At 38.7% G+C, this 20,193-nt stretch overlaps 2 protein-coding genes across 4 annotated transcripts; both read right to left on the bottom strand.

Moving 5' to 3' along the window:
* Positions 1 to 2,543: 2,543 nt before the first annotated feature.
* Positions 2,544 to 8,349, bottom strand: LOC113041251 (cytochrome P450 2J5-like). 2 transcript variants are annotated; one of them, XM_026199682.1, is made up of 10 exons: positions 8,070 to 8,173; positions 7,919 to 7,961; positions 6,672 to 6,831; positions 5,272 to 5,424; positions 4,873 to 5,033; positions 4,383 to 4,556; positions 4,045 to 4,186; positions 3,348 to 3,535; positions 3,133 to 3,274; positions 2,544 to 3,047 (listed from the first exon to the last, which is right to left on the bottom strand). In XM_026199682.1, exons 3-10 carry the CDS (start codon positions 6,811 to 6,813, stop codon positions 2,857 to 2,859), a joined length of 1,293 nt encoding a protein of 430 aa, XP_026055467.1. In that variant the 5' UTR covers positions 6,814 to 6,831; positions 7,919 to 7,961; positions 8,070 to 8,173; the 3' UTR covers positions 2,544 to 2,856. The 2 variants fall into 2 exon arrangements, with proteins under 2 accessions (XP_026055467.1, XP_026055466.1); XM_026199681.1 differs by lacking the exon at positions 7,919 to 7,961 and having other exon boundaries at positions 8,070 to 8,349.
* A 4,365-nt stretch (positions 8,350 to 12,714) lies between these two features.
* LOC113041247 (cytochrome P450 2J2-like) lies at positions 12,715 to 19,683 on the bottom strand. Of its 2 annotated transcripts, XM_026199677.1 has the most exons (10): positions 19,551 to 19,683; positions 17,115 to 17,217; positions 16,801 to 16,954; positions 16,401 to 16,553; positions 16,041 to 16,201; positions 15,540 to 15,713; positions 15,300 to 15,441; positions 13,617 to 13,804; positions 13,145 to 13,286; positions 12,717 to 13,063 (listed from the first exon to the last, which is right to left on the bottom strand). In XM_026199677.1, exons 2-10 carry the CDS (start codon positions 17,130 to 17,132, stop codon positions 12,873 to 12,875), a joined length of 1,323 nt encoding a protein of 440 aa, XP_026055462.1. In that variant the 5' UTR covers positions 17,133 to 17,217; positions 19,551 to 19,683; the 3' UTR covers positions 12,717 to 12,872. The 2 variants fall into 2 exon arrangements, with proteins under 2 accessions (XP_026055461.1, XP_026055462.1); XM_026199676.1 differs by lacking the exon at positions 19,551 to 19,683 and having other exon boundaries at positions 12,715 to 13,063; positions 17,115 to 17,707.
* Between the last annotated feature and the right edge of the window lie 510 nt (positions 19,684 to 20,193).

The following is a 20,193-nucleotide window of genomic DNA, read 5'->3' as shown; positions in this document are numbered from 1 at the left end:
CCGATTAAAGCGGGGCAGGGGAAGATTTATCTTTTGTTTTTGATTTGCTTCAGTGTCAGACTGTACATGTTTCACTTTAAATGCAGTTCTGTCTCTTTAAAACTTGATGCACATGACTCAGATCTGACACACATCCAAACTATTTGCGATCATTTAAGAATTATAACTCACCATGAATGGCCGTTTTGACATCATTTTGTGTGTTTTTGCCTGCTGAAGCATAAAAGAGAACTAAGCTAGTGGCACTGTCTGAATCTATAATATGTTGTGGTCTTACAATATGGTTTGGCAATTTGACTGTTAAACTTAGGTCACAACTTCAAAATGTGGTTGGAAGAGCTGGAAAAATAACTGGTATGTTGTCTCCACTTTCTCTTCAGGAAATTTTTGAGAGGTCTGTTAGGAAGCAGAGTCTTAAAATTATTGGTGACCCAAGCCATATTCTCCATAAGGAGTATGAGCTAATGCCCTCGGGCAGGAGATATATAAACAGAACTTAAACAGCATAGGATGAATTGGACATGTTTCTTTTGAGCTTTTCAAAGACAGGCATGAAGCAGCATGTTTGAAGTTTGTTTCAAACTCTGACTCAAACGGACAAGGTGTGCACATGATTGAGACTCTACAGCACCTCTGAACTTGGAAAATGTTCAAACAGACCCTGAAATTCTCTTCTGTCACACATTCCTCCAAAGATTTCTTCCCCAGGCTAAAGTTCCAGCGCTTGTGTAGAGCAAACCATCTCTGCTGCCTCCAGGAGTGACCAAATGGGGCCATTACGATAACTTACAGTACAAAGAGTTAACATGATATACATAGACGAGTTGAACAAAGACAGAAAGACGAGTTAAATTTATGCATAGCCCTGAATTGGCTGACAGAATCTTAGATTTAGACGTGCTGTAGACAGCTTGAGACTCTAATCCAGACCAAGACCATATTTACACGGTCTTAAAAGGTTTCAGAAGACAGACATAATGATCAAACTTCACTGGCTGGTTGATCAAGACCACCTTTTCTAGGTACCAAAAACCATGTAAGAAACTGTTTTTAGGTTTAGATTCCAGCATGGTCTGCCATAATATCTACTTGATAATGGAGAGCCAGTAGTTACACAATTTATCAACAAATTTACAATTATTTTTTTTTTCTATTTAATTGAAACAACACCAAATAATTTTCAGCAAAATGCATTACTGACCATATCTGTCAGGAGTCTATTTTTTTTTCTCTGATTGTTTCTCTCTCTCTCTCACACACACACACACACACACACACACACACACACACACACACACACACACGCGCGCTCTCGCACAGCTGAACTCATTCTCAATCAGCACTTACTCTCCTGGCTATTTATACCTCATGTGCTTTTCCTCTCTTTTTGGTTTATTGTTTGCTCGCTCATGTGCCTTAGTTATATTGCTACTAATCTTCTTCCTGTTAGTACGTGTATCAGACGATTTACTGCTTTGGATTTCCTGTGCCAAGTCTGGTTCTCTGTGCTGCGGTTACTGCCTGGTGGAGTCTGCGCTTGTCTATACCTGCGAGTACTACCTGACCGCTTGGTTTCTGTTCGGATAGCGTTTTTCCTGCTCTGTGATCTCCAAGATGACCTGTGATTGACAGACAGCCTGTGTTGCATTTACTCTTTTTTGTTCAATACATTTTCAACCAGCTTTCGCTTTTGGGTCTGTTTCGAACTGTGACAATATCCTCCAGTTGCTCAGATTAGAATTGGGAGGCCTTCCTGAAAAAGATGAATAATTTTTCTCCATGGCTTCCTTCACAAGTTCGATTTTATTGAAGAGTATTGCTGGTTTTCTTCCAAAATACACAGTGTTCATCCCTCCATACTGAGATAACTGCTCAGAAAAGATATCACAGCACTTCAACACAACACCCTGTCATACCTGTGAATGAAGTCAACGCGTACATTTTATAAAGTAAGGTGAACATGAGACCCTTTTCAACAAAAGCAAAGCCTCTTTATTTAAGCAAACACTCACAGATCTTATGAACTCCATTGGGTTCTTTAAAAAATATGGAATGGTTCCCACAAAAGGCAGCGGTCTTGGACCAAGTGGAGTTTTAAGCTCTGTAAGAATTAATCTTTAAGGTCCCAAACAAAACCTCAAAAATAAAGCCTACAGAGTCTCACTACATAAGAGTTGTCCACATGATGTCAGATTAATTTCAAGACAAACATGAGCAGATGAACGTGAGCTTTATAAAGACAAAGGATAAAGTTGGAATGTCACTTGATTATCTCGGTTCATGTTTTTGCAAGTTGTATTGTTATACAAAAGGTCTGGAAAGTGGTGGAAAGGTGACAGTGAATTGGCGATTTCCCACTTCACCCATGCCATATTCTATTTCCTTATACTATTTCCTAAAATATACTGAAGGTTTTATTAAATATTGTCAAAAAGGATCTGTATTATATGAAAACTTAGATTTTAATATAGCACACATATAGCACATACTGTAAATACATTAACTCAACCAGTTCAGCAATTTCAAGCATGCACCCAAACAGGATGTGTTGCAGCTCCATGTGAATTTGAGCCATAACTGCAAGATATAAATCTGGTTTGCGCAAGTATAAGCCTGACTTAGGTTGTTATATAAAAGTTTACATCATAAGAAAAAAGCTTTATAATTTATAGTGGTATTACAACAGATTCCACACTATAGAACAATTAGAGCATCTTTTTTTTTTCAAAACAGTAACTATTAAACTAGAATATAATCTTTCAGGGCTAAAAATATTAACATCAATTTGCCGACTTATACTTATAAACTGGTGAAAAATTTGAAAACTTGTGTAGAAGTTGGAAAGTGTACTGATGGTCACTCTGTGGATCCTCTGCTGTGGCAGATGATGTTGAATGGCTCAGGAGAGCGGACTAAACTGACAATCCCATTCATGTCTGGCCACTTCGCATCAGGTGGCCAGGAGAAACGAATCCGCTGTAAGAGAGAAGTGACGAAGAGGAAGAGCTCTGTCTTAGCTAGGGTCTCACCGAGACAGACCCTCGGACCTGATAAATGGAGATAATCAACAATCATATCAACCTACTTGTTTTCACTCTAAGTCTACTCAAGTCATATTCAAAGGTGACTCACCCAAGGAAAAAACGAGGAAAGACTCTGGTTTGAAGAAATGTCCATTATCATCTAAGAAATTCTCTGGGTTAAAGGTGTCTGGGTTCTTCCAGTGCTCCTTATCAGTTAAAATTGCTGTTAAGTTGGTTAATATCACAGTACCCTAGAACCACGACATGTGTTATCGAAAACAATTTCAATTAAGAAACACAACACAGCTATGGTCCATTCATTACCTTGGGAATGTCGTATCCTCGTAGTTTTGTGTGCTGAGTCGTTTCATGTAAGCCGCTGGAGGGTGAAATGTTGGCACAGCGTTGAATCTCATGAACAGTGGCGTATGTGTACGGTAGTTTGTCACGGTCATCCATGCTGGGCAAGCGGTCGTAACCCAGCACCCGAACAATCTCCTCATGACATCGCTCTGTAATGAAACCAAAGCTGATGAGTAAAGGTTTTACTTCAAAGCTACAACAAATCAATAGGAGAGCCATGAACTGGCAGCTGTTAAGATACGCATTTGGGCATACTTAAGTCTTTGGTTGTGCGACTCAGAATTAATAGTTAAATGAATGTGGAAACATTGTATAAATGAGAATTGAGATCGGTGAAGAAGGGCATTTTCAGTGAATAACAAAAACAACTTTTTCTGTTCTTCAAACAAAGCTATTACCTTTTATAGAAGACAGAATTCTGACTTTTAGGTGAACTAAACCTTGGACTGTATGCAAAAGAACAGAACACTTTATCACCTTCTCAAATTTATATCTACATTTATTCACTTGGAAGTAGTTTATATTCAAAACAGCTGTAAGACATGTGTAAATTATCAGTTCATGCATTCCCGGGGTATCATTTCTATCAATTTGGAATCTCCTAGCACCATAATTTACTGTTTGAGCTACAGATTGCTGACTTTAGGCTAAATTATACCTTGTACATCTGGGTTCTGAGTCAGGTAGATGAGCCCCCATCTGATGGTGGTCGCTGTGGTGTCGGTTCCAGCCAGAAACAAGTCAGCTACTGACATAACCATGTTATCCTCATGAAATGTGGAGTCCTCGTTGGACTTTTGCTGCTCCAAGAAAAAAACATGCATTTCAGTTTAACCAAGCATATCTAGTTCCTTAGCAGCTTACTGTAATTTCACCCTTGGAATATTGTTGGTCCTGCAAAAAAATATTCAGTCAACAACTCCGAGTTAGGACTGGGAATGAAGCTCTGACTATCTACCATCAAAGAGTGGATAATATTGGTCATGATGATCTCACTTTCTCAATCTCTAGCAGATAGGCATCAATAAAGTCCCGTGGACTGTCTGGATCCAGAGTTTCTCTGTGTGTTTTGACTGCTTCCTTGATGAAAGCCTTCAACTCTGTTGCATTCTGGTAAATTTTCTGGTGTGGTCCTGGCAAATGTTTGATTATGGGAAGCAAGTTAAACACCTGGAAAATAAAATGGCTACATATAACTACAATGCTGCATCAACTGCAGGAGTCTCCAGTCCTACTCCTGTAATTCCACCTTCCTGCAGAGTTTAGCTTCAACTGGATCTTAAACACCAGATTGATCAGCCTTTTCAAGTTAGTTTGAGAGTTTGAGTTAAACTCTTTAAGAAGGTGGACCTCCAGGAGCAGGACTAGACATCCCAGGTCAAGTAATTGCATACAGCCTTAATGAACATGATTGACCTCCTGATCCAGTGGGATACTGGGATAGTCATAAGCTAAAACATTTACAGTATTTAGTACTTGTTCATACCTGTCCAACAAGGGACCCTGACTGAATGATGTTCTCCTTCAAGATTTCCAGGAGGTATTTGAAGCGCTTGTTATCATAGTCGAAACGATCCCCAAACACAATGGAACAGATAATGTTGGATACAGCATTCTGTATGGCATGTTGGGGGTCGAAAGACTTGCCTTCAACAAAGAAAACCATGTGTTAGTCTCTGTCAAGTACTGATTTAATGCTTTGAAGAGAATCTTGCCAAGTAAATGAATTTAAATTGACATTACAGCTGGCATTAAAACAGATCTGGTTTAATGGCATTTGAAGTCAACGTAAATACTGAGCAAGAATTATAAAGGATGTCATTGTGAGTCTACAATGCCTCAAAACATTAAAAATGTTCAAACAGTGACTACAATTCTCAATAACCTTCTGAAATGATCATTTCATGAACCAGGTAGCTGCTTTCCTCTGTCACACGTTCCTCCACAGACTTCTTCCCCAGGCCAAAGTTCCTGAGCGTGTGCAGAGCAAACCGTCTCTGCTGCCTCCAAGAGTGGCCATATGTGGCCATTACGATACCTTAATATGAGAGAGTACCTTTAGAGTTAACAGGATATACATAGATGAGTTAAACTAAAATGGATGCATAGCCCTAAACATCTTGTCAACCTACTGTAGGTCTACTAAGTTGACCTTGGCCCCACTGGCTGGCAGAATCTCAGATTTAGATTCACAGTAGACTGCTTGAGGCCCAAATCCAGACCAAGACCAAATGTACATGGTCTTAAAAGGTTTGAGAATAACACATCAAGATAAAAACTCCTACTTCCCTGGTTGGTTCTTCAAGTGATCAAGACCATCTTCAACCAGATACCAAAATCATGAAAGAAGATGCTTTTAGTTTTATGTTCCAGCATTGCCTGACATAATAGGGGCTTTCGAACCATGTACTGTAGCTCTAGGAACTCAGTTCAAGGAACTAGCAAGTAATTTGGTTCCTAGAGAACCAATTTCTCCCTCAGGCCGTTTTCCTGGCTGCATTCTCAACAGCAGCAGGAACTCTGAAACAGCCGTCAGTGGCGTCTTTATGCACTGCATTTACAAGCACTTGTTTTTGTTGTGGGTTATGTGATAACAGAGATGCAAATGCACGATTGAATCTCATGTCACAGTTGAGGAACCCTTGTGCATGCATAGTAAAAGTATAACCTGTGGGGAAAAGGCATTTTAAACCTTATTTTGGGGCAAAGTCATCACAATTTTTCAGCGATTTTCAGTTTTTATGTCCCGGTGACCAGTGAAAGTGCAGTTCTGACTCTATGCCCATTCATTTAGATAGGAGCCTGGTCTTGTTAGTCTGAAATAGCTGCCCAGAGGCATTGCCAAGATGGCGGCCGAGTGGCACGACTTGCCTAAAGGACTTTGCTTTAACATAACATAAACTGGGGTCTTCTGTCGGCTTGCAGGAAGCAGACTGGAGGCATAGCCAAAAATGGGTAAACAATGACATGATGAAGGAAATGTATGGAACACGCCTTAAAGAAAAAACTGTATAAAAGAGTGTGCAGACACAGACTCTGGAGATTCCCTGCGGGGTCTCTCGGCTTTATTGTCTCTGAACAATAAAGTCTTATCATCTGGCATCAAAACCCCAAGACTTTGAGAATCATTTCTTTTGAGAATCACAGCATCGGCAGAAGCCACCACACTCTGAAGTAGGAGCTAATTTAGTTCCCCCATACAGAGTTCTGGTGTGAAAGCTGAAATTTGGATGTTCTAATATACCCTACAGCACCAAATCATTTTCAGAACAACATATTACTGACCATATCCTTCAGTGATCCAGATCAGAAGTGGTAGTTGTGGCCTTCCTGAAAAAGATGATGCATTTTGGACCAGGGCTTCCTTCGCAATTTCGATTGTATTGAGAAATATTGATGGCTTTCTCCCCAGATAGACGGTGGCCATCTCTCCATACTGAGATATCTGCTCAGAAAAGATTTCACAGAACTTAAACAAAACTAAAGTTCAGACAATAGGTCTCATTCACTAACAATTGCATGGATAATTTTGTATTTGTACACACAGGAGAACTTTTCATGAAAAATGTCTTCCTAATTCACAATATGTTTGTTTGTACAAGAATTTGGCGTTCTGGCTAATGCTTTTAATAACGGAAAAACTATGTAAGTATACTATATTTACTGTGAATGTTTTTAAAATTGTTGTGTACCTTTTTTTTCCAAGTTTTTTTTTTAAGGTAAAAAGGCATAGAAACAATTAAATTAAAACTATTGGACTATTTTTCTCTGTAATTACTGTGCAAATATACACTTGTTCTGTGTTTAAGTACAACTTGTTTTACAGTGTAAATACAACATTTGCGTGCTGTATTTTAAAGTGGTGCTTGTTCCCCCCTTATTCCATGTAGTTACAGGGTAACTGACTACAACAAAACTGCTCTGAAATGATTGTTTATACAGTAGGTCATACATTATATCAGGTAATATATCAATTAACATGGTGGACTGTTTTATTCAATTCAAATATTGTTTGAAATTAACTATAGGTCTAACGCTGGGTTATATGAACCCAAAAATGGGGTTTTTAATTAAAATCAAACACAATATGACAGGTAGCATAATACAGTGTACTACAGAAGGGGATTAGGGTCAAGCAATAATAATAAAGGAAAGAGGAAAAAGTCATTAAATTTCAAGAAAAAAAAAATATAAAATGTTGAGAATAAACTCATTCAATTCAGAGAAAAAAAGTTATTGTACAGGGGCATATATATTGGGTCAAAATGCACTTTCTTGTCAGTGATTAAAGTTGGCTCTTTCTGTGCACACCAATGTAATGGAATGTATTTAAGATCAAATAAAATTTTATTATTTACTTAGTTTTATTATATAATTTATATTATAATACAATTAATGCAACATGCAACATACTTAGGATGAATCTAACTTCTTCACATGATAGAGTAGTGCTTTTTGTGTATGTCTGGTTTAGTTATTACTATTTTTTTCATCAAATTTCATGATTTGTTCTTAAAATAGTTCATACTCACATTTCACACAGATTTGTGCATACATATGCTTAGTGAAAGAGACCTATTGTAGAGAATGAAGGCAACATAGCAATCAGATTTCACAGAGCAAAGTGAATTTAAGACATCTTTCTACAAAAACAAAGCCTCTATACTCAAAGCAAACACTCACCGATCTTATGAACTCCATTGGGTTCTTCAAAAAATACGGTATGTTTCCAACAAAAGGCAGCGGTCTGGGACCAGGTGGAGTTTGACCTCTGTAGGAAATAATCCTAATGAGCTCGAACAAAACTATAAAAATAAAGCCCAGAAACAGAGCCAGGCCAACAGAGGCCAGGTCTAACTTCATAAGAGTTGTCCACATGATGAGAAATTTGTTTCTAGACAAACATGAGCAGCAGACGACCGTGTGCTGTATAAAGACAGAGTGAAAGAGGGTGGAGACAGTAGGAGTGGGAGTCTGACGTGCTGGTTCCTGTTATTGTCTAGTTATTATGGTTAAGGCTGCAAGGTTCTAAACATGAAAGACATAAAGAACAAAAATATATGTATCCAGTGAATGGATATAAATGAAGTTCACTCAGAGGAAAATAAGCTGCAGAAGACAAGTTGTGCAAGTTTAGTAAATAACTGACTAGCTCAAAGATCTAAACTACCATGAAGTTCACCGTTGACACTAAACCTCAGCACAGCTAATGGATATTCTACACCCAAATCTTTTCTTTAGGAATAGTTTGCATCATGTGGCCACATCATTTTCACGTTCCCACGAATGAATATCTCGTGGCCACAACATGACTAAGTGAACTCAGTTGTTAAAACTAGCTTCTTCCACTTGAGACTTCTGGCTATAAGGTCAAGCAATACATGCTACGCAAAGACTTTGAAAGAGTCATACATGCTTTTATTATGTCGCGATTAGACTACTGTAACTCTTTGTATGCCGGTTTGGACCAGTCATCACTCCGAAGGCTACAGTTAGTGCAGAACACCGCGGCTCGACTTTTAACCGGGACCAAAAAATGTGAACACATTACACCAGTATTGGCCTCACTTCACTGGCTTCCTGTTTGTTTTAGAATTAAATTTAAAATTGCTTTAATTGTTTTTAAAATCTTGAGTGGGTTGTCTCCTTCATATATGATGGAGCTCCTACACATCCACACACCCGTCAAAGTACTGAGGTCTTCCGACCAGATGCTCCTCGATGTGCCCAGATCTAGGCAAAAAAAATAGGTGACAGAGCATTTGCAGTGGCTGCTCCTAATATCTGGAATAGCCTAACAATTTATGTAAAAAAAGCTCAGACTATTGAAACTTTCAAGTCCTTGCTTAAGACGCATTACTGTGCTTTGGCTTTCAATTCTAGTTGCGCTTTGATATCTTGACCTGTTGGTTTTGTTTGCACTTTGTGTAATATTGTCCGTATAATAAATTTTTTTTTTTCTCTTTGTTCGATCTTGTGAAGCACTTTGGTCAATTATGATTGTTTTTAAATGTGCTATATAAATAAAATTTAACTTGATTGAACTTGAACCAAAAATGACCCATTCCAGTCACCGTACAAATCAACAAGTTCTCGAGCTTTGCTACTCTTTTACCTTCATACATACATGAGTGTGAGAAATTAATGACAGAATTTACATTTTTGAGTGATCTTTCCCTTTAAGTTTACAAATCTAGACAAAAGCAAAGCGTAATTTAAAGTACAAGTCAATACAGAAAATTATTTAATATTAACCAATTTCACCCTATTTTTATGGAAATTTCAGTAATGCAATTTTGCGTCATGGTTACGTAATGATGTCACCATCCAATGACATCACTTAGGAACTTTTCGCGAACAAATCAACCTGCCTTCAGCTACTTTCACTGAAAATTTGGTTTAGTACTGAATTCATACACATTTTTGAAGCAAAGCTACATAGTGTAGTTTGGCTCTCAATAATGACCATACACTGTTAAAAGTAAAGGTTTTTATTGACATCTACTGTGAAAACCTCCTTTTGGAACCTTTAACTGTAAAAGTGTACTTTAAATATAGGATGAAACAGTCTAAAGTCCACATTTTAAAAAACATTTTACTGACCAAGTCCTTTGTTTAGCCAGTCTATAAGAGACATGGTCTTCCAGAAAAAGTTTCCTGATCCAATGCTTCCTTAGTGACCTGGATTGTATTCAGGACTATCATTGGTTACCTTCCAAAATACAGAGAAGACAATTCTCCATACAGAGATACTGCTCGGAGAAGATCCACAATAACTGTAGTGATTATAACTCCCTGCCGCCTTATGGGGGACGGCGGTGAGGGAGAATCAACATCCGTGTTGTGCCTCGTTCCACTCCCGCTTCGAAGAGATGAAACGGGTCTTCGATCAAGCCCCGGCCAGCAGGGAGGCCGCTCACCAGCTCTCGGACCTTAAACAAGAAAAATCCTCAGTGTCGGACTATTCCATTCAGTTCCGCACCCTAGCGGCCGCGTGCTAGTGGAACGAGGCGGCGAAGTGGGATCGATTCCTGCATGGGCTGGCCGACCATGTTCAGAAGGAAATCTACCTCCTCGAGCTGCCCCCAACGCTCAATGGCCTAATCGTCCTGGCACTCCGGGTGGACGCTCGGATTAACCGCCTGGGTAAACAAGTCAGTCCTACACGCCATTATGTCTCTCCGGAAAAGGGCCGCTCGAGTCGAGAGAACATGGCCGGTCCCATCTACGATCACGAACCCATGTAGGTGGGTAGAGCTCGGCTTTCCCGGAGGGAGAGAGAGTGGCGGAGGTCCTAAGGACTATGCTTATATTGCGGTGGCTCGGAGCATTCCATCCATTCCTGTCCGAAGTTTGAGGCTACTATCGGGTGGGATCTCCGCCGGGAAGTCCTCAACCACATCATCAACTCTCCTTCTGGTGAAACTGCGGTGGGAGAACCACACTCACGACTGTCACGCTCTTCTGGACTCTGGGGCCAAAGGTAATTTCATTGACTCTCTCCTTGCACGTTACCTGAACCTTCCAGTCCTTCCTTTGTTTCATCCCATCCATGTCACCGCACTCAATGGCCAGGAACTGCCACACGTCACCCACTACACTGAACCCATCACTCTGCCCACCTCAGGCAACGACAGTGAAACCATATCCTCATGGACTCCCCTGTAGCTCCCATTGTTTTGGGTCACCCCTGGTTAATCAAACATAATCCACGAGTGGATTGGGGTTCCAACACTGCCACATTGTGGAGTCTTGTCTGGTTTCTGCTTGTGTGGTTCCTGTTTCTGTCTTTCAGAAAGAGAACATGGTGTTATCAAATGTGCCTGCAGAATACTTGGACCTGAAGGAGATGTTCAGTAAGTCCCGTGCTGCTTCTCTTCCTCCGCATCGTCCCTACGACTGTGCGATAGATTTAGTGCCAGGTAAGTCTCCGCCTAAAGGCAAACTTTACTCTCTTTCTATTCCGGAGAGGGAGGCCATGGAGAAATACATTTCTGATTCATTGGCATCGAGGTTCATCCGCCCTTCCTCTTCTCCAGCGGGGGCGGGATTCTTTTTTGTGGGTAAGAAGAATGGTTCTATGTGACCTTGTATGGACTACCGAGAGCTGAACAACATCATAAAAATATATACATATAAATATATACATATACATATAAAGAACACCTATCCTTTACCGTTGATGTCTTCAGCCTTCGAGAGGTTACAGGGAGCATCCATATTCACAAAATTGGATTTACGTAAAGCTTATCATTTGGTCCGCATCAGGAAGGGGGATGAATGGAAAACCACCTTTAACACCCCTAGAGGGCACTTTGAATATTTGGTGATGCCGTTCGGGCTCTCCAACTCGCAAGTGGTTTTCCAAGCACTCGTTAATGACGTGTTGAGAGACATGGTAGATCAGTTTATATATGTTTACCTGGATGAAATACAGGTTTTTTCTTCATCTCTCCAGGAACATGTTCAACACGTCAGATGAGTGTGGGTCTCATTATTCTCATTAAATATCATTAACCTCGCACTTGCTTCCTGCCCCTCCTTCACCCAGTCGTTACAGTCGTACAAAGTCATTACAGTTGTACAATGATGAAAACATAATAAAAGACAAGTAATCCACACCATCAAGTCCATCAACTAACATCTTGTCAAGTGAAAAGCTCAGTGTTTATAATAAATACATTTATCATTAAGATGTTTTTAATGTTGCTTCAGGCTAAAAAAAGTAGTCCTCTATACACAATATTGCTTTCTCTTTAATGAAAAAAGTAATCTCGCCTGAATCAGGAGAGAAATATGCACAGTTCACCCTTTACAAGGGACAATTGTCTTAAATACTTCTAAATAGTTATTGCGTACCTTTCTCTGTTTATTAAGTAGGGCTGTATGATTAAGATAAATCAAATAGGCTAAAGATTTAACAAGATTACCCATAGCATGTGCTCAGCCTGTGGAAGATGACCATGCAGCACGTCACAACATGTCTATTTGAGAAACATGATCCCGTAACTCAACCAGCTTTACGACTTTAACCACATGGACATAATAACTACTGTATAATCTGCTCTTGTGCAGAGTCTGACTGTAAATTTACATCTGAATGTTCACTGATATTGGTGGGAAAAAAATGAAAACATATTTCCAGCAGATTTAAAAACCTTTATTCTCTAAATGAGAACTGTTCGATTAACCATTTTTTTGTCAACTGAAGTATAAACACTTCAGTATAGAAATAATACATGTATGCATTTACTATACAAAAAAAAAAAAAAAAAAAATTCATAATAAAGTAATTAGAATATTTATCAACTGAAAATAAAATAGTTTTGTTCCTTTAATCAAAATTATCTGAAAACTGAATAACAGATATACAGTACACAATGATTTAGATGAGCCAAGATGCTCTTGTGTGTCCCAGCAGCTTTGTTCTTCAGTAAGTATGATGGCCTAATGATGTCTGTATGTTGTTTTTGGGGTTACTGATGGTCACTCTTTGGTATCTCTGCTGCGGCAGATGATGCTGAAGTTCTGAGGATAGCGGACGAGACCCATGACCCCATCCATGTCTATGGACTGTGCCTCTGGTGGCCAGGAGAAATGAATCCGCTGTAGGAGAGACGTGATGTACAAGAAGAGCTCGGTCCTCGCCAGAGTCTCCCCGAGACAGACCCTCGGACCTGATAATAAACACACAAATCATTACAGTAAATCTTCCTGATGGTTAAATATGTTTAATCATTTACAAACAGTTGACTCACCCAATGAGAAGGCGATGAAAGACTCTGGTTTGAAGAAGTTCCCATTCTCATCCAAGAAATTCTCCGGGTTAAAGGCGTCCGGATGCTTCCAGTGCTCCTTATCACTGAAAATTGCCTCTAAGTTTGTCATGATCATAGTTCCCTGTACGAGGAAAGTTCAACAAAGTTGAATAAAACTTTTCACAAATATAACTTTAAACCCATATTAACCCTCTATCTAGTTCAATGTTTCATACTGGAATCACTTCTTACATAGTAAAATATTTACAAGTGTACTGTAGGCTTATGAAATTTGAGTGATGTGATGAGTGATTCAGACTGTCTGGATCAAACGATTAATCAAAAACATCTGACTCAGTATGGACAGTTCTTTACAAATATATTGCTAATGGAAAGCCAGTCTTTATGTTAAGTTTTACAGTGAAAAATGACTTAAGTAACTTCAGTCATTCATCCATGCTCCATTCATTACCTTGGGAATGTCATATCCTCGTAGTTTTGTGTGCTGAGTCGTTTCATGAAACACCCCAAGAGGTACGATGTTGGCACAGCGTTGAATCTCGTGAACAGTGGCGTATGTGTACGGTAGTTTGTCACGGTCATCCATGCTGGGCAAACGGTCGTAACCCAGCACCCGAACAATCTCCTCATGACATCGCTCTGTGTTGTGCAAAAAAGGGAAGTATTAAATAGCGACATTTGAACTCAGAATAGAATATTATTAAGGTGTTTGGTGGGCAAAATCCAGTCCCCTAACAGCAGACGTACATCATTGAGACATCTGTTTAAAGTCTGCATTTACATCTGCAAGACATTTATTTTATTTTATTTTTTGAGTCTTTGCTCAGCTTTAATATGTAAAGAGGACATTTCAGATCAGACAGACATCTGTCAGATGTTTGTACTCAGCAGATGCTTTCCAGATCTCGTGATATTTAACAGACATCTCGCAGAAGGGCAACAAAGTTTCAGATGCAGAACTTGCTGGCAATTTACAAATTATCATTACTTACCTATAAGGCCCTAAATGGTTTAGCTCCAGTGTACCTAACTAGCCTTCTAGCATGCTACAACCCATCACGCTCCCTAAGGTCACAAAAACACTGGACTTTTGGTCGTTCCTAGGATAGCAAAGTCCACTAAAGGAGATAGAGCTTTCTCACATTTGGCTCCCAAACTCTGGAATAGCCTTCCTGATAATGTTCGGGGTTCAGACACACTCTCTCTGTTTAAATCTAGATTAAAAACACATCTCTTTCGCCAAGCATTCGAATAATGTATCTTTTTAATTGTGAGTGTAGTTGCATCTGTTCAAAGGTGCATTTTTATTCATTAGCTTGGGTTAAACTAATTTTACTTTGTTGGATCAGCAGCTATGCTAATGATGTCTGTATTTTGTTTCTATGTTTCGCCACGGGATTTACATCCCGTGGTAACTAGGATTTAAACAAGCTCCAGTCTGGATCCAGAACACCTGAGAAGAGATGATGCTGACCCTCAGAGGACCCCAGATGATGCTAACCTTGAATCAACAAACAGAACTAACAATTATTGCTAAATGTGTGACTGACTCATATAATAACTTAATTAATAATATTGATAGTTCATCTTCTAGCTGACTACGTCTTGTATTATTATTCTTATTTTAATTTCTTCTAAAATCCTGTCAAATGTGCACAAACTACTAGCTACTACTAAATATTGTAGAAACATAATTTTCTGTAAAGTTGCTTTGTAACGATTTATTTTGTAAAAAGCGCTATACAAATAAACTTGAATTGAATTGAATTGAATTGAAAGTTGGTTACGCGAATTCGCTGCAATGACCAACACAAAGCTAGTTATAGTTTCTATGTAAGCAGTTCTTCATACATTCCTGAACTACTTCCATTATAAGATGCAGTCACATTTATAATTGTTCTGGCGAAGTTTTGCCTGTGAAATCCATTAAATGCTGCAGATTTCTCCATGCAGATCTTCTCTGTGGGTTTAATTGAGTTGGTCATGCAGAACACTTTGACTATTACAAATTTACACCAAATACTAGACCCACAAATTTTACACTTAATGCGACTGCACTACTTGAAAAGATCAGATTTCAAGAACTGCATCTACTAGAACAAGACTGTAGTGTTCTTATCTTTAGCTTTAGCACCTTGTACATCTGGGTTTTGAATCAAGAAGAGGAGACCCCATCTGATGGTGGTGGTTGTGGTGTCGGTTCCAGCCAGAAACAGGTCAGCTGTTGACATAACCATGTTCTCCTCATGAAACGTGGAGCCCTCATTTGACGTTTGCTGCTCCAGATGAAACAAATCCATCAGTTTACTGAAGCTACAGCTAGTTTCCACATGCATGCATATGAGAGCCCTTCTCTCATTAATAGTGATCTCACTTTCTCAATCTCCAGCAGGTAGGCATCAATGAAGTCTCGAGGGCTGTCTGGATCCAGAGTTTCTTTGTGTTCTCTTACTTCATTCCGGATGAAACCCAATAACTCAGTGGCGTTCTTCATGACCTTTTGGTGTGGTCCAGGGAAATGCTTGATGAAGGGGACTAAGTTGAAAATCTACGGTAGGAAAACTATTATAAGATTCAAATGTTTTTGGAATGACTGAAGTAAAATTACATAATAATGATAATAATAATAAACAACAATAATACAAAATCTAACTAAAGGTTTAACTAAACTTTGCCCAACTTCATGCAAATGTATTATTACATGTACATTTATTCATTTAGCAGACACTTTTATCCAAAGCGACTTACGTCATGCAATATGCAGACACATAATTTAACACTCAGATAATAATTATTTTCACTCAGGGTGGCTGTGGCCAGTAACAAATAAATCAATAAAATAATTTTCTACCAAACGTGAAAAATTTGATCATACCTGACCTGCAGCTGACCCTGCAAGCATGAAGTTTTCATTCAAGATTTTCAGAAGGTATGAGAAGCGTTTGTTATCGTAGTCGAAGCGATCTCCAAACACGATTGAACAGATAATGTTAGAAACCGCATTCTGTATGTCATGCTGTGGGTCCATAGGCTTGCCTAAAAAAACATGCATTAGTAGGCGATGGGAGAAAAAGGGTCTGTGCTTTAATATGGAGTCAAACATAAATAGAAATGTAAATGCTAAATATACATGTGAAAATCAACATCACTGTTGTCACAAATGTTTAGGAAACAGTCCTTGGATGCTGTTTGACCACTGTGAAATGAGTTCAAATAGAGCATAAATATTTCATACCTTCTGCTTTAAGCATTTCAGCAATCAGATAACGGCTTTCCTCTAACACACGATCTTCTACTGATTTCTTCCCCAGGCCAAAATTCCTGAGTGTGTGCAGAGCAAAGCGTCTCTGCTGTCTCCAGGAGTGACCAAACGTGACCATTACAATACCTATGAAAAAGAGAACAAAACCTGATCAAGTATTAAATTCATAATCTACACATTTTTAAAGGGTGGGTAATTTGGTTTGGAGAAGTGCACATGCAATCTTCAAAGTAAAGGAGCTTTACTCGCATGTATGCTTCCATGAACAACATTTAACAAATATTGAAACTATTGAAGGAAAAATTGAGTTTTAGAATGAAATATTATATAGTCGACATTTCAAAGTATCTAATTAACGTGTCAGCCTACTGACCAAGTCCGTTAGTTATCCATTCAATGAGAGGCAAAGATGGTCTTCCAGAAAAAGCTTCCTGAACCAATGCTTCCTTAGTGACCTGGATTGTATTTAGGATTATTGCTGGCTTCCTTCCGATATAGATAGTAGAGATCTCTCCATATTGTGACACCTGTGAATAACAAAGCAATTAAATTGATAAACTGTTGTGAACACAAGGGTGATACCATCTTCTGAACATGTGTATTTTAAATTAAACATCTTTTTTTTTTTTTCAAAATATGTAAGAGTTAAATATTAAGCCCCTACAAAGCAAATCAGTAAAGACTCACAGATCTTATGAACTCCATGGGCTTCTTTATCAACTGTGGTAACACTCCCACAAAAGGCAGCGGTCTCGGACCAGGAGGAATTTGACCTCTGCGTGAATTAATCCTAAAGATCTCAAACAGAACCATAAAGATCAAGCCCAGAAACAGAGCCAGGCAAACAGAGGTCAGGTCTAACTTCATCAGAGTCGTCCACATGATGACAGATTCATTCCAAGACAAACACAAGAGCAGCAAAGACTGGTGAGCTTTATAAAAGCAAAAGCGGAAGAGGGTGGAGACATTGCAGGAGTTGGATTTGCAGTTAACCCTTTCAGTTGTGTTGTTGATACTGATATGATGAATGCATACACCCCAATAGCCCATGTTAAGCATAAAAACCTGGAACTACTAGGCTATATAATTGATGAACAATCAAAGCAGAAGGTTTAAGCATTGCAGCTACTGACAAAGGAAGGAACACACATCCTCTTCCCATTTAAATTCCTTTTCCCTCAGGAAATTCCTCAAAAGTCCACAATGGTTCCCTACAAGTTTACTGATGAAAAAGAAACATGGCAAGACTGAATGGCTGTGGTTAATAAATTGACTACTTTACATTTGTCTTAAACAAAACAAAAAAAAAAAAAAAAAAAAAAAAAGAACTAAAAAAAAAACTAAAAAGGTGAAGCACAAGAATTGAGTTATGGTGAAATGAACTTAAGGCAACTTATTTAGACTACACATTTGGTGGATTTTATGTTTGACGGTACTTTGGTATTTCCTGAATTAGTCTACATGGTATGTGAAAATAATCTAGTTCAATTGGCTATTAAATATGCAACCAATAACTTCCATATTCCAACTTCAATTCCATATGCAATGTGTAAATTCCTATTTTATCTGTGAATGGCTGGAATGTCGAAAAACGAAGCTTGTTTAACCTCGTGAGAGAACTGTCGACGTCAACTGCTTTTTTTCATTATAGGTAGGCTAAATGAACACAGGAAATCAAGATTTCTAGTCTCGTGTTAGATTCATAACGGCTTATGTGATGTATGGTTCCGTGTCGAAAAACTAAAAGGTGCTGCGTGAAAAAAATTTAAGGACTGTCTAAAAAAAAAATATAGGACTTCTTCCTCGAAAACGAAGGCGAAGGCGAAAACGAAAGCGAAAAGTTTGGCTCGCGAATCATTCTTTGCGATCGGTTCTTTTTAATGAATCGATCGAACCGCGAAACAGACTGAATCGTACAGGTTATCAGACAACCACAACAGCAAGACCTTACAAATGCAGTTTTTAAACTACTGACTTACGTATACACTTTTATGACGGGTGTAAAATAAAGGAACGATATGCTAAAATTCTGTTTGGCAGTAGGCCTACAATTTATCATATATCGGATGAAATTTCTTGTAGGCTACGTTGTGCTTTTCGTATGTGGTGATGGCAACAAACTCGTAAATCCGCTGATAAATGTAATTAAAACATTATAGTAGCTACATGTTGAATGGCTGAACCAAACGGTTCTCTGAAGTTCGAAAGAGTCGATTCAACAAAAGATTCAGATTAAACGAGTCGAGTATAGGTTAGTTTCGATAGGGTTTAAATGCCAGATGTAGTAAACAACTTCATGCAAAGTAGAAGAGTGCGTTTATATTTTATCAGTTCGATTACTACGAATGCATTATAAAACAGGCGACTTTTAAAACTTAACATTAACAGAATTCGCTCAACAATCAAGAAAATTAGCCACTTCAGGCTCGTGAAAGATGACACAGAATGGAAGCGGAGGATCAGCGAAGCTGTACAGTGCTGTGCTCGCGAGAGGAGCTCCACCATCATCCGATACTCGTGAGTACATGTCAGCCCTTCATAGTTTTAGCCATAGAGAATTACAGTACAGTTTTACAGTGAACAGTTCACGGATCAAACCAATTGGCAATAACACAATGCCGTTTTACTACCATGTTTCTTTGGGAACATGTACTATTAAAGCTAACGTTATATTTTACAAAGTTCTTCTTTAGAAGTTCTTTAGAGTACATCTTAAGCTATAGTTGGCAGGTTTTTCCAGCCTAGTCATAGCTGGTTTAGCAGGCTTGCTTTAGATGGGTTTCAACTACTCTGAGGCTGGAAACCAAACAGCTAAAGACCAGCTTGACCTGTTTAATCTAGCTACAACCAGATTAAATCAAAGTTGTCCAGCCAACCTGCTTGTTTTAGTAGGGGAATCTTGTAAATGTCATTTGATTACTAGTAATATGATCTAGTCACCACTTCATTATTATTATTTTGTAATATAGTTCAGATCCAAGTATAACCACTATTATTTGAAAATTGCCAGTGTTATTATACATGTTATAGTTTACTGTAGTCCTGCATTATATGCTGCGTTTGAAGTAACAATATTTTATTATCTATCTATTCATCCATCCATTCTCAGAACCAAGCACTGACCTGATGAAGCTGAAGAACGCACTTCGGGGTCTGATGGTCCAGTATCCTAACGGTGTCACTTTGAGCAAAGCACGCAGGTCCTGCCCGCTTCTCCTAGACTCTGTGGTGCTGGACAACTATGCTTCTGTCCGCCAGCTCTTAGCATCCATGCCTGATGTGGTCACACTAAAAGGACTCGGTGTCCAGACATTCCTTCTCCCTCCTGCCACTAATCGATAGGATGGGAAGATTCTGAAGGATAGCCATTGTTTAGAGATCACGTATCCCACAATGCTTTGCAGTCAAACTGCAGTGGTGACCAAAGCTGATACTCCAAATGTAAACATTTATTTTCCACTAAACTGTGAACACAGACACAGTTGGATTTTTTTTTTTTATATAATCACAGCATTTTTTCAATGGGAGCAGAATTCAATCAAGAAATAAGAGCAGTGTATTCTTAAAATACATTATAGAAATTTTTAAATACATTGCGTTTACATTTTTGAAGACCTTTTGAAGACATTTTTAATTCTTTTTTTACTATGAGTGCTCACATACATCAGGAAATCATTGTAAAATTGAGGACGTTGTATCAACTGTGATTAGGCAACTCAGGGATTGTTCTTCTTAGTCTTATGTGGTATTTATATGATTATGAACT

This window comes from Carassius auratus, chromosome 23, assembly GCF_003368295.1.
Source record: "Carassius auratus strain Wakin chromosome 23, ASM336829v1, whole genome shotgun sequence".
Classification (NCBI taxonomy): domain Eukaryota; kingdom Metazoa; phylum Chordata; class Actinopteri; order Cypriniformes; family Cyprinidae; genus Carassius; species Carassius auratus.
The sequence above is the reverse complement of the archived record's forward strand: the minus strand, read 5'-3'. Positions and strand labels throughout refer to the sequence as shown.